The 10,636-nt window shown below is 49.2% G+C and overlaps 1 protein-coding gene across 1 annotated transcript; it reads left to right on the top strand.

Moving 5' to 3' along the window:
- Positions 1–2,869: 2,869 nt before the first annotated feature.
- Positions 2,870–7,275, top strand: LOC109746849 (1-deoxy-D-xylulose-5-phosphate synthase 1, chloroplastic). Its single transcript, XM_020305953.4, has 8 exons — positions 2,870–3,345; positions 3,532–3,831; positions 3,993–4,143; positions 4,246–4,517; positions 5,324–5,597; positions 5,678–6,267; positions 6,352–6,636; positions 6,759–7,275. Exons 1-8 carry the CDS (start codon positions 3,241–3,243, stop codon positions 6,918–6,920), a joined length of 2,139 nt encoding a protein of 712 aa, XP_020161542.1. The 5' UTR covers positions 2,870–3,240; the 3' UTR covers positions 6,921–7,275.
- The last annotated feature ends 3,361 nt before the right edge of the window (positions 7,276–10,636 follow it).

The following is a 10,636-nucleotide window of genomic DNA, read 5'->3' as shown; positions in this document are numbered from 1 at the left end:
TCAAACACTCTCTCACAAATTTGGCTATGTGGTAGGAGAGGAATTGGAGTGGAAAACAACTTGGGGAGGCTAGAGATCAAACTTGTAGAGTTGGAGTAGAAACCATTGATCTAAGCACAAAAATAGGTGGTTCTCTCTCAGAAAATGGATATGGGAAGTGTAAGCTTTGAACTGGTTGCTCTTTGAGAGTTGGTGGACGAGTGGGGGCTATTTATAACCCTAAAAACCCAACTGTTACCCACCTTTATGTACACTTCGGTGGGACCGGATGAAACCACTCGGTGGGACCTACCTATACCAAAGGTTTGAACTTTAGGATTTTCAGGGGGCGGATGAAAACTCTTGATCGGACCGAGTCAAGCTGATCTAAGCACTTTCCACACTTTGGTATCACCGACTGAAACCAACCGGAAAGTTTGATCGAATTTCAGTTTACGACATAAGGTTGGCAAGTTCTCTTCGGTTGGACCAAAGGGCCAACTCGATGAAACTGAAATGCTAGGGTTTCGGTGTGGCTATGTCAAGTGTATCTCGATGAGTCCGGCTGGATGTGTTACAGTGGGGACAGATATGGAATTTAGGTTTTTTTGTTCGAGCAATATCTCTAAGCACTTGAGCAGTTAGACCATCATCAGAACCTGGTCCCCTTTTAATAGTATTGGCTTCCCTATGGACTCGATGTGATCTTGGATCACTTAACCAAAAAATGTAGAGTCTTGAATCTTTGCTAACACATGTCCTTTGCATTTTGAGGGGTCCACATTCACATCCCATTGCCATACTTATATTGAACTTTCCTGAAATATTCTCTGAGTAGGCATTAGTTCAATGATGTATATGTTGTTATGGATTACCAAAATCACCTGGGGATTAGTTACACTTTCAGATGCTATATGTTATAATTAATTTTCATGACCTGCATGTCATGGTAGAACATGATGGCCGGATCCATATGATTGTTACTTTTATGACCCATGTGTCAAATTACATGTAATGCATTTTATTTATTACCTATAGAGATGGTGATATTGTTCATTGCAAATACATGGTGGTGACAAGTTTTGGGGTGGTGGACCCCAACGCAAAAGCCATACACGAAGGAGTTCTCCGGTGAAGAAAAGTTCAAGAAACGGGCTAAGACAGAAAAGTTCCGCCACATTAGCAAAAATAGTTTGCCACGATAGTGATTTCTGCTGCCACGACAACATGTTTCGGTGGCTTTTTCTGGTTGTCACGATGCGACCTAGGATGGAACCGACAAGGGGTACTTAACCCGGACCACCAGGCTGGGAGTCAACGTGGTGAGAGGCCCCTTAGCCAAACCCCATTAGTAGCCCTTGGATCGTTCTTCAAGCTAGAAGCACCTCGGCTTGCCTGAATAGTTGATCTACTTTGGTCGCCAATCTTGAAACTGGTTCAACGAAAGCATTCCCTTGCAGTCAAGTTTTAACGCTGGACTACATCCGAGGTGACCAATACCACCTCGGTTTCTTAAAAGTGTCAAAAGAGCTTGGTCAAGCTGTACACTGGAAAAGATTTCCCGCACAGCAGGCCTGCTAGCGCGAAGTATTCCCATGCACCATCGTGATGCTTATCCAGCTTGGTTCTAACAACCCAGATCGGTCTTATCCACGGGACCACATGGCATTTGATACGTCTCGAATGTATTTATAATTTTTGATTGTTTCATGCTATTACATTATCATTTTATGTACTTTTTGTAGCAATTTATATTATTTTTTCAGACTAACCTATGAGTTTAGTGCCCACTGGAAATTCATAGGAATTTTTTAGGATTCCAGTCTATAGGATTATTTTCTAGGGAAGTACTCCCTCCGTTCCTAAATATTTGTCTTTCTAGATATTTCAATAAGTGACTACATACGGAACAAAATAAGTGAATCTACACTCTAAAATATGTCTACATACATCCGTATGTGGTAGTGCATTTGAAATGTCTAGAAAGACAAATATTTAGAAACGGAGGGAGTACTTTGGATTGTGGGATTGGGCTCACCAAATTACAATTGAATCAATTCCTATGCCCTCCATTCCATAGGAATCTCAACATGAGCTCAAACCTCATTTTGTTTTTTTCCTTTGAGAAGTCCAATGCATTTCCACTTTTATCTCTCTCGACTCTCTCTTATGAATCCTCTAATTTTGTGTGTGTGTGTTTTTCCTGTGCATCATCCAAAGATATCTCTTACAAAATTCTCAGTGTTTTGAAATCCTATTGGAATTCACACCATGTGGCATCTCAATTTTGTGTCTTTTGTTCCTACATTCTGAATTTTCTTCAATTCAAAGAAGCCCTGACATTCCTATAGAATTCAGTACAAAGGAATCCTTAGAAAAACTATTCCGATATGATCCAATACCATGAATCAAACAACCAACATAGAAGAAATCCTCAGTATTTTCATCCTCCAATTTCTTTATAAAAATCCTTTGAATCGAGGCAGCCCTGAAAGCCAAAGAAACTAGGCTAGCGCTACCAGCGATGCTCACAACGACACAACAAAACTAGCAGTATCATTTCTGCAGGGCGAGCTGAATTTGCCAGTGATACATTCTCTAACAGGGGCGGCCACAAGCAACCAAGGCACGATAATGTGGGAAACACTACAAGGAGGCGAAAACCCAAAAGTTATGAAAGCCCATCATTTCCTGCCCCCCTTCTTCTCTATTTTCTTCTCCGTAATTGATGTTGTCCAGCGTTAGCTCCTATCCCATTATCTTCTCGTGATACTATGCCGAGCTGGTCCAATGGGATTCCGGATAGGTAGGCACCCATTCCGCTGCCCGGCCCCTCCCTCCCCCCCTCTCTCCCCCGATCGCTCGTGCAGCGAGCGACGGACGAAAAAGCGAGCACCCAGAGGCTCAGGCACGCACGGCCGAACGAATACCAGCCACACGCCCACGCGCCGGGCAATGGCCTCGGTGGTCATCCGCACAGCCTATCGCCATCCGACCTCACCTCACCCCCATCCATCACCCCTCGCCACCACTATAGAACGCGCCGGGGCACACCCCTAGTCCCGGGCACGGAGCACCTCGTCACTCTCGCGCTCCACTCCCCTTCCCAGATCCCCACCCATATTCCGCATAGTGTGTCAGCCCGCCACTTGCTCTCGGCTCTTGGACGCGCTTGGGACGCTCATTTTTGGATTCACCCGCTTGCTCCCAAGCAGAGGATAGGGGGGAGTTGAGCCGTTGCAATCTTGAGAAGGAGAAACAATGGCGCTCTCGTCGACCTTCTCCCTCCCGCGGGGCTTCCTCGGCGTGCTGCCTCAGGAGCACCATTTCGCTCCCGCCGTCGAGCTCCACGCCAGGCCTCTCAAGGTTAGCAGTCAGCATACGCCTCCTCTGCTCTTCTCTCGCCATGCCCGGTTCTTCTCTGTTCTTGTTCTTGCCGGTTCGAGTAATTCGACGGCCGCTAGCTAGTGCTCTGTTCATGCTCGTCTTCTTTGCAAACTGTAATCGTTGCTGCTGTCGCCATGGCCAATGCTGGATCGATTTGGCGAGCAGACGCCGACGAGGAGGTCGTACGGCATTTCTGCGTCGCTGTCGGAGAGGGAAGCAGAGTACCACTCGCAGCGGCCGCCGACGCCGCTGCTGGACACCGTCAACTACCCCATCCACATGAAGAACCTGTCCCTCAAGGAGCTGCAGCAGCTCTCCGACGAGCTGCGCTCCGACGTCATCTTCCACGTCTCCAAGACCGGCGGCCACCTCGGGTCCAGCCTGGGCGTCGTCGAGCTCACCGTCGCGCTGCACTACGTCTTCAACACCCCGCAAGACAAGCTCCTCTGGGACGTCGGCCACCAGGTAATTAAGCAAGCTCGACAAATTAACAATGCACACCTGGCCTACCGAGTGATCCGCCGGCGTGCCCCGGATTGGGGTAACGTGCCCGCGCCATGTGAGGTGCTGCGCAGCTCGGAGACCGACGGATTGATGGATCGTGCGGTTTTGTTTATTCGATGCAGTCGTACCCGCACAAGATTCTGACGGGGCGGCGCGATAAGATGCCGACGATGCGGCAGACCAACGGCCTGTCCGGCTTCGTCAAGCGCTCCGAGAGCGAGTACGACAGCTTCGGCACCGGCCACAGCTCCACCACCATCTCCGCCGCCCTCGGTAACCAACCATCTCTGCATCTGATTATGAAGCACTTAATCTGCTCGTGAAAAATCTGCAGTGAACGGAAGTGGTAATCAAGTGTGTGCTTGTGCTTGTCAGGGATGGCCGTCGGGAGGGACCTCAAGGGCGCCAAGAACAACGTGGTGGCGGTGATTGGGGACGGGGCCATGACGGCCGGGCAGGCGTACGAGGCGATGAACAACGCCGGGTACCTCGACTCGGACATGATCGTCATCCTCAACGACAACAAGCAGGTGTCGCTGCCGACGGCGACGCTCGACGGGCCGGCGCCGCCGGTGGGCGCGCTCAGCGGCGCCCTCAGCAAGCTGCAGTCCAGCCGGCCGCTCAGGGAGCTGAGGGAGGTGGCCAAGGTACAGCCTCACAAAATGCACCTCCTACACTGCACACTCCATAGATAGTACGGCAAAAGCCACGTTGACTTGAAAGCAGTGGTGTGAATCAAATTCCAACTTGCTGCGTGATTAGGTTTGTTAATGTTAAAAAAACGAGATAACAAGTCGTGTGCGCATGTTTCAACTAAAAACTACAAACAAATTGGAAACAGTGGATGAAATGACAGGCAAATCAGCATCAGAGCAACAGTTTTTAAAATCGAACCAAACGTGTCAGTGTCGCCGTGGGAGTACGCCTCCGACTTTTAAATCTTAAAACTTTTGTATGGTACATGCCAAAACTAGCTGTTTTCTTCCAGATGCAGCGCACGCATACTCTATCAGTGCCAGGTGTAGTGCATGTCTCTAGCTATTTATCCACCAGAAATGGCGATGAAACCTAGAGTAGCATATCTAGTGCTGCCCACTAGCGTTTTTGTCCTCAACAAAAGAGCTCAGTTCAGAGACGGGAGTATCTTAACAAGCGATGTGGCTTATAATTTTAAAAACAAGTGACGTGGCGCAAGCACAATCTGACAGCAAGGACAGAGGTGTATCTCTTTTCTAATCCTCCTGGATTTGAGTCGACTGAGTAGTTTATCTTCACTTCAAATCTGATCACTTGACAGCTCAAATTGATAATGTTACTGGGCTGTCTGGGCTGGTCATATTCCTTTTGTAAACTAGGCGGCCCTAACTAAACGGTATTTCAGTGCTGGGCCGAACGGAAGGAAAATGGCCCAGATATTTAACTGATTTTCCCGCGTGTTCTGTCTGCTCATCAGGGAGTGACGAAGCAAATCGGCGGGTCGGTGCACGAGATCGCGGCCAAGGTGGACGAGTACGCCCGCGGCATGATCAGCGGCTCCGGGTCGTCGCTCTTCGAGGAGCTCGGGCTCTACTACATCGGCCCCGTCGACGGCCACAACATCGACGACCTCATCACCATCCTCCGGGAGGTCAAGGGCACCAAGACCACCGGGCCCGTGCTCATCCATGTCATCACCGAGAAAGGCCGTGGCTACCCCTACGCCGAGCGAGCCTCCGACAAGTACCACGGTAGGTAACATACATGGATGGATCATATGGACCATATATAGGGGAGGTTAATTAGTGTGTGTGATTGATCCATGGCGCAGGCGTGGCCAAGTTCGATCCGGCGACGGGGAAGCAGTTCAAGGTTCCGGCCAAGACGCTGTCCTACACCAACTACTTCGCGGAGGCGCTCATAGCCGAGGCGGAGCAGGACAGCAAGATCGTGGCCATCCACGCGGCCATGGGGGGCGGCACGGGGCTCAACTACTTCCTCCGCCGCTTCCCCAACCGGTGCTTCGACGTCGGGATCGCGGAGCAGCACGCCGTCACCTTCGCCGCCGGCCTGGCCTGCGAGGGGCTCAAGCCCTTCTGCGCCATCTACTCCTCTTTCCTGCAGAGAGGCTACGACCAGGTGGTGCACGACGTGGACCTCCAGAAGCTCCCGGTGAGGTTCGCCATGGACAGGGCGGGGCTGGTCGGCGCCGACGGGCCCACCCACTGCGGGGCCTTCGACGTGGCGTTCATGGCGTGCCTCCCCAACATGGTCGTCATGGCCCCGTCCGACGAGGCCGAGCTGCTGAACATGGTCGCCACCGCCGCGGCCATCGACGACCGCCCCTCGTGCTTCCGCTATCCGAGGGGCAACGGCATCGGCGTCCCGTTGCCGGAAAACTACAAAGGCACTGCCATCGAGGTGCGTTTCGATCTCGAGTTCATAACTCCGAGAGCAAATTAGAGACTGTACGCCACTGACGACTGATCTACGTATGTTTGGCAGGTCGGCAAAGGCAGGATCATGATCGAGGGCGAGAGGGTGGCGCTGCTGGGGTACGGGTCGGCGGTGCAGTACTGCATGGCCGCCTCGTCCATCGTGGCGCAGCACGGCCTCAGGGTCACCGTCGCCGACGCCAGGTTCTGCAAGCCGTTGGACCACGCCCTCATCAGGAGCCTCGCCAAGTCCCACGAGGTGATCATCACCGTCGAGGAAGGCTCCATCGGCGGCTTCGGCTCACACGTGGCTCAGTTCATGGCCCTGGACGGCCTTCTCGACGGCAAACTTAAGGTAATCGATCGATCAAAGCAACATTGTCAATTGGTCAGACAGACAGACAGACGGACAGAAATGTCAGAAACAAACACTGATGGTGTAAGTGACTGACGATGAATTTTCTTTGGGTTGTGCAGTGGCGGCCGGTGGTGCTCCCCGACAAGTACATCGACCATGGATCACCGGCCGATCAGCTGGTGGAGGCCGGGCTGACGCCGTCGCACATCGCCGCGACGGTGTTCAACATCCTGGGGCAGGCAAGAGAGGCCCTCGCGATCATGACGGTGCAGAATGCCTAGAGCCAGTGTGCTGCCTCCTATAGAGAACCTTGTACATTTTGGTCGTTAGGTGATTCAGAGAGATTAGTCGGCGTCAGAAAATTAAATGATCCTGATCAGGGGAAACGTTGGTAGTTTTCGTTCTTTGGTGCACTGACGTTGATGTACATGGTTAATTGTTCGTGGAGTGGACACGTACGTTGTCTTTGTATCTGTGAAATGTGTACGTATGTTCATAGATTCTTGACGACTAGGACCCGCTTATACAGGGAGCACGAGTCGCTGTTGTTTGGAATTATGATGCTTTCTGTATATTTTTTTAAGAACCGGGGCAAGCTTTGTATTTTCTATTAATTAAGAAGAATCTTGTTGCCTAGTTTTTGTTGGGTGAAAATGATCCAGATCTATTCTCAAAGTTCAGCCAAAGTATAAAGAATCTCAAACATAATAAAAATCACATTGAGATTCCAAGAACCCCCTAACAACCACTACTGCCGCCAGAACGAGCCACCGACGCGCCGCTGTCGCCTCTCCCCTACCGGAGCCGGCTTGACCTTGTCGATGAGAGACGGAAAGTTTTCGTGCACGTGCCCCTAAGGACCAGCGCCCTGGAACCGCAGTCGTCGCCATTGAACCATTGCATAGATCTGAAGCACCTGATTCCAAATCTCGCTACAAAAGGAGAAACCCTAACCTCGCCGCCCCAAAGAGACGGCAATAATCTACACCGGAGCTCCGTCGACTACGTCCAGATGAACGAATGGGAGCAGGATCGGAGCCCGGAAGACAAACTCGAAGAAGTAGCGTTGCCATCCGCTCGAGCACCACACCTGCGAGTACTAAAAAAACCCTAACCTAAACTACTAACCGGAGCGGAGGCACCGGGATTCCCCTCCTTGCCACCGGCCGCCGGAGCAACAGGCAGAGGGGAGGGGAATCCACGGGCTCGCTGGTGAAGTTTGGAGGGGAGAGTTTGACCTAGCCAACTAGGGTTAGGGAAGGAAAACAAGAATAGACAATATTGTTGCCTAGTTAATTATGAAAAAAATGAACGACGACACAACCAAGACCAAAGCCCACTAGCACCGAATGCAAAACGCAACCGAAGACACCGAACAAACACACACGCAGTGGCGAAGCTTGACTAAATTCTTTTGGGGGAGGGGGTGGGGGCACATAGAATATATAAGCTCTCTATCTCTCGAATATTTATGCCTGCATGTGCCAAACCTGAGGGAGGTGGCTCCCCAACAATACACTAAGCTCCGTCATTGCACACACATGGACCAGTGGGGAACTTATCGCGAACAAGTCATCCACCCAACACTACCGAATAGAAGAAGTTGTGACTTCCATGGGAGGAGCACACATGAACTTGGACGCTTCCATGGAAGTGAAGAAGCCAACACTACACAAAACCTAGCGCCAAACGGGATGCCCAACCAACATCAAAGACAAGCTCGTTACCCACACAACACAAGGCGAACACCCGGCCCTCGATATTGCACTAGTAGAAAAAGGGCCTATTGTCCCGGTTCGTGAGGGCCTTTTGTCCCGGTTTGTGAACCGGGACTAAAAGGCCGTTACTAATGCCCTTGGCCTTTAGTCCCGGTTCTTACACGAACCGGGACAGAAGGTCCTCCACGTGGCCGCTGCGGCCAGCCCAGGACGGAGGGCCTTTGGTCCCGGTTGGTGACACCAACCGGGACCAATAGACATCCACGCGTCAGCATTTCAGGGGCTGGGGTTTTTGTTTTTTTTAAGGGGGGGGGGGGGGGTTAGGGGGTTTTGGGGGGTTAATTTAGGTTGTTATTAGGTAGCTATTAGAGAGAAGTGTCCTCTCTTATATCTCCGTGCTTGGTTTACCAACGCTACGTACTGCTATGCCTAAACATGGCTTAGATTGAAGTGAAGGCAACATGTGCTGCATGTCGAAAGTAATACTAATCCTAACTTGATCAAGTTTGGATTGTACTACTTTCGACACGCACCACATGCATGTTGCCTTCACTTCAATCCAATCCATGTTCATTTCACCCGCTGATATATAATAACTCTTCATGCGTGCATCATGCATCATCATATATAATAACAAGTCCTACTAATCATCATCATGCAACTTCTACTCGTTATTAATAACAAGTCATACGATCATCATCCTCACAGTCATCGAACCAACCCTACTTAATTGTTCTTAGCACATGATCATCAGTATTAGGTAGGACCGAAATACCCTCTTTAAGGTAAAATAGCATAAAACAATATAGACCCTGACTCTCCATTATGGAGAATGGAGATCATCTTGTCTCCAATTCTTGCGCCTCGCTTCCTTTTGCTTCCAAGAACCTCCTTGCGACTGTCCATACATTTTTTCCATTCTTTGATTTGCATGTCTCCACTTCTTTTAGAAATTCGGTATGGACAGTTGAGATTCGTAGGATGACCTGGTTGTATATTCAAAACATCAAGCCTACCATTCTGATACATCAAATGAGGCACACAATCCTCTGGGATTATCTGTTGAAAAACATAGTAATAACTTCATAGTTAGCAATGATGTACTAGTTTTAGAACTATGCAAAATATGCACGGATGTCGTAATAGTAAGAAATCTTACCAGGGTATCTCCATAGTAGTTACCGTAGTTCAACACGTGCACTAGTGGCACATATTGACCATAATGTTGAGGAGTTTGATTGTAGATATTGTAATTCTCAATATCAGTACAAAATCCGACCAGATGAGTTTTCTCCTTATAAGTTAACTCAGAGCCATCGGTGTAGTAGGTTCTGTCTACCATGTTCCGCACATTGTTTGAACAATCAAAATAAGCTGTCAATGAAAATAAGCTGTCAACTATTTTGAAATGAACAATATAAATTAGCTAATAACTATGTTTGAGAAACTCACATCGCGGTAGAATTGGAGGCGTATCAACAAGGACCCAAATGTCCATATTGTCTTGCTCGATGTCAGGATCACCAAGATCCATGGTGACAAGCATACCCTCATCAAAACCATACATCTTGCAAAATGCTTCCCAATTTTTGCAACCAAAATGGGTTACGCTCTCAGAATTATACAGCTTTACTTCAAAATCTATATCATGATGGGTCCTTAGGTGAATTTTCTTTGTTTCCATACTTTCATGGTCTTCAAAACCCATCCTCTCCAAGACGTAGCGTCTTGCATGGCATGGGATAAGCTAGCCGAATTGTAAAAGATGAAAAGTACACGTTGAAATAGTTGAAGTCGTGCTTAATTACAAAAAATAACACTTGTCGTCGTTGCGTACCGTTTCAACATCGAAGGTCTCCTCCAGCTTAATACTGAAGCGCCGATCTTCGTCCAGGTGAGGCCTGTCGCACTCCCCCGGGAGACTTTCGTCGTCCGAGTACGACATTTCCTATGTTCATAATTCAAATATTAAACATCTACAATTAAATATATGTACTAAAAAACCTAACTTAGATCATTATTATTCATCACGGGTTGACTATCGGTTTGTCGAGTCTTTTCTTGAAAACTCTCAGCTCGCGTGGTGTATACATTCGACCGTTGGTGATGGTCGCTCCTCCCTTTGTCCCCGTGTGCATTACACCAAAATGTCTAGCACACGGGAACAAAGGAGAAGCGACCCCCACGACAACAGTTGGGATTCTTCGTCCTCTCATATATATATGGTGGAACTCTCCCTCACTAATTCCTCTCTGACATTTGCGACCGTCGGTGATGGT

Source organism: Aegilops tauschii, chromosome 1 (assembly GCF_002575655.3).
Source record: "Aegilops tauschii subsp. strangulata cultivar AL8/78 chromosome 1, Aet v6.0, whole genome shotgun sequence".
NCBI lineage: Eukaryota > Viridiplantae > Streptophyta > Magnoliopsida > Poales > Poaceae > Aegilops > Aegilops tauschii.
This window is presented reverse-complemented; position numbering and strand designations above follow the sequence as displayed.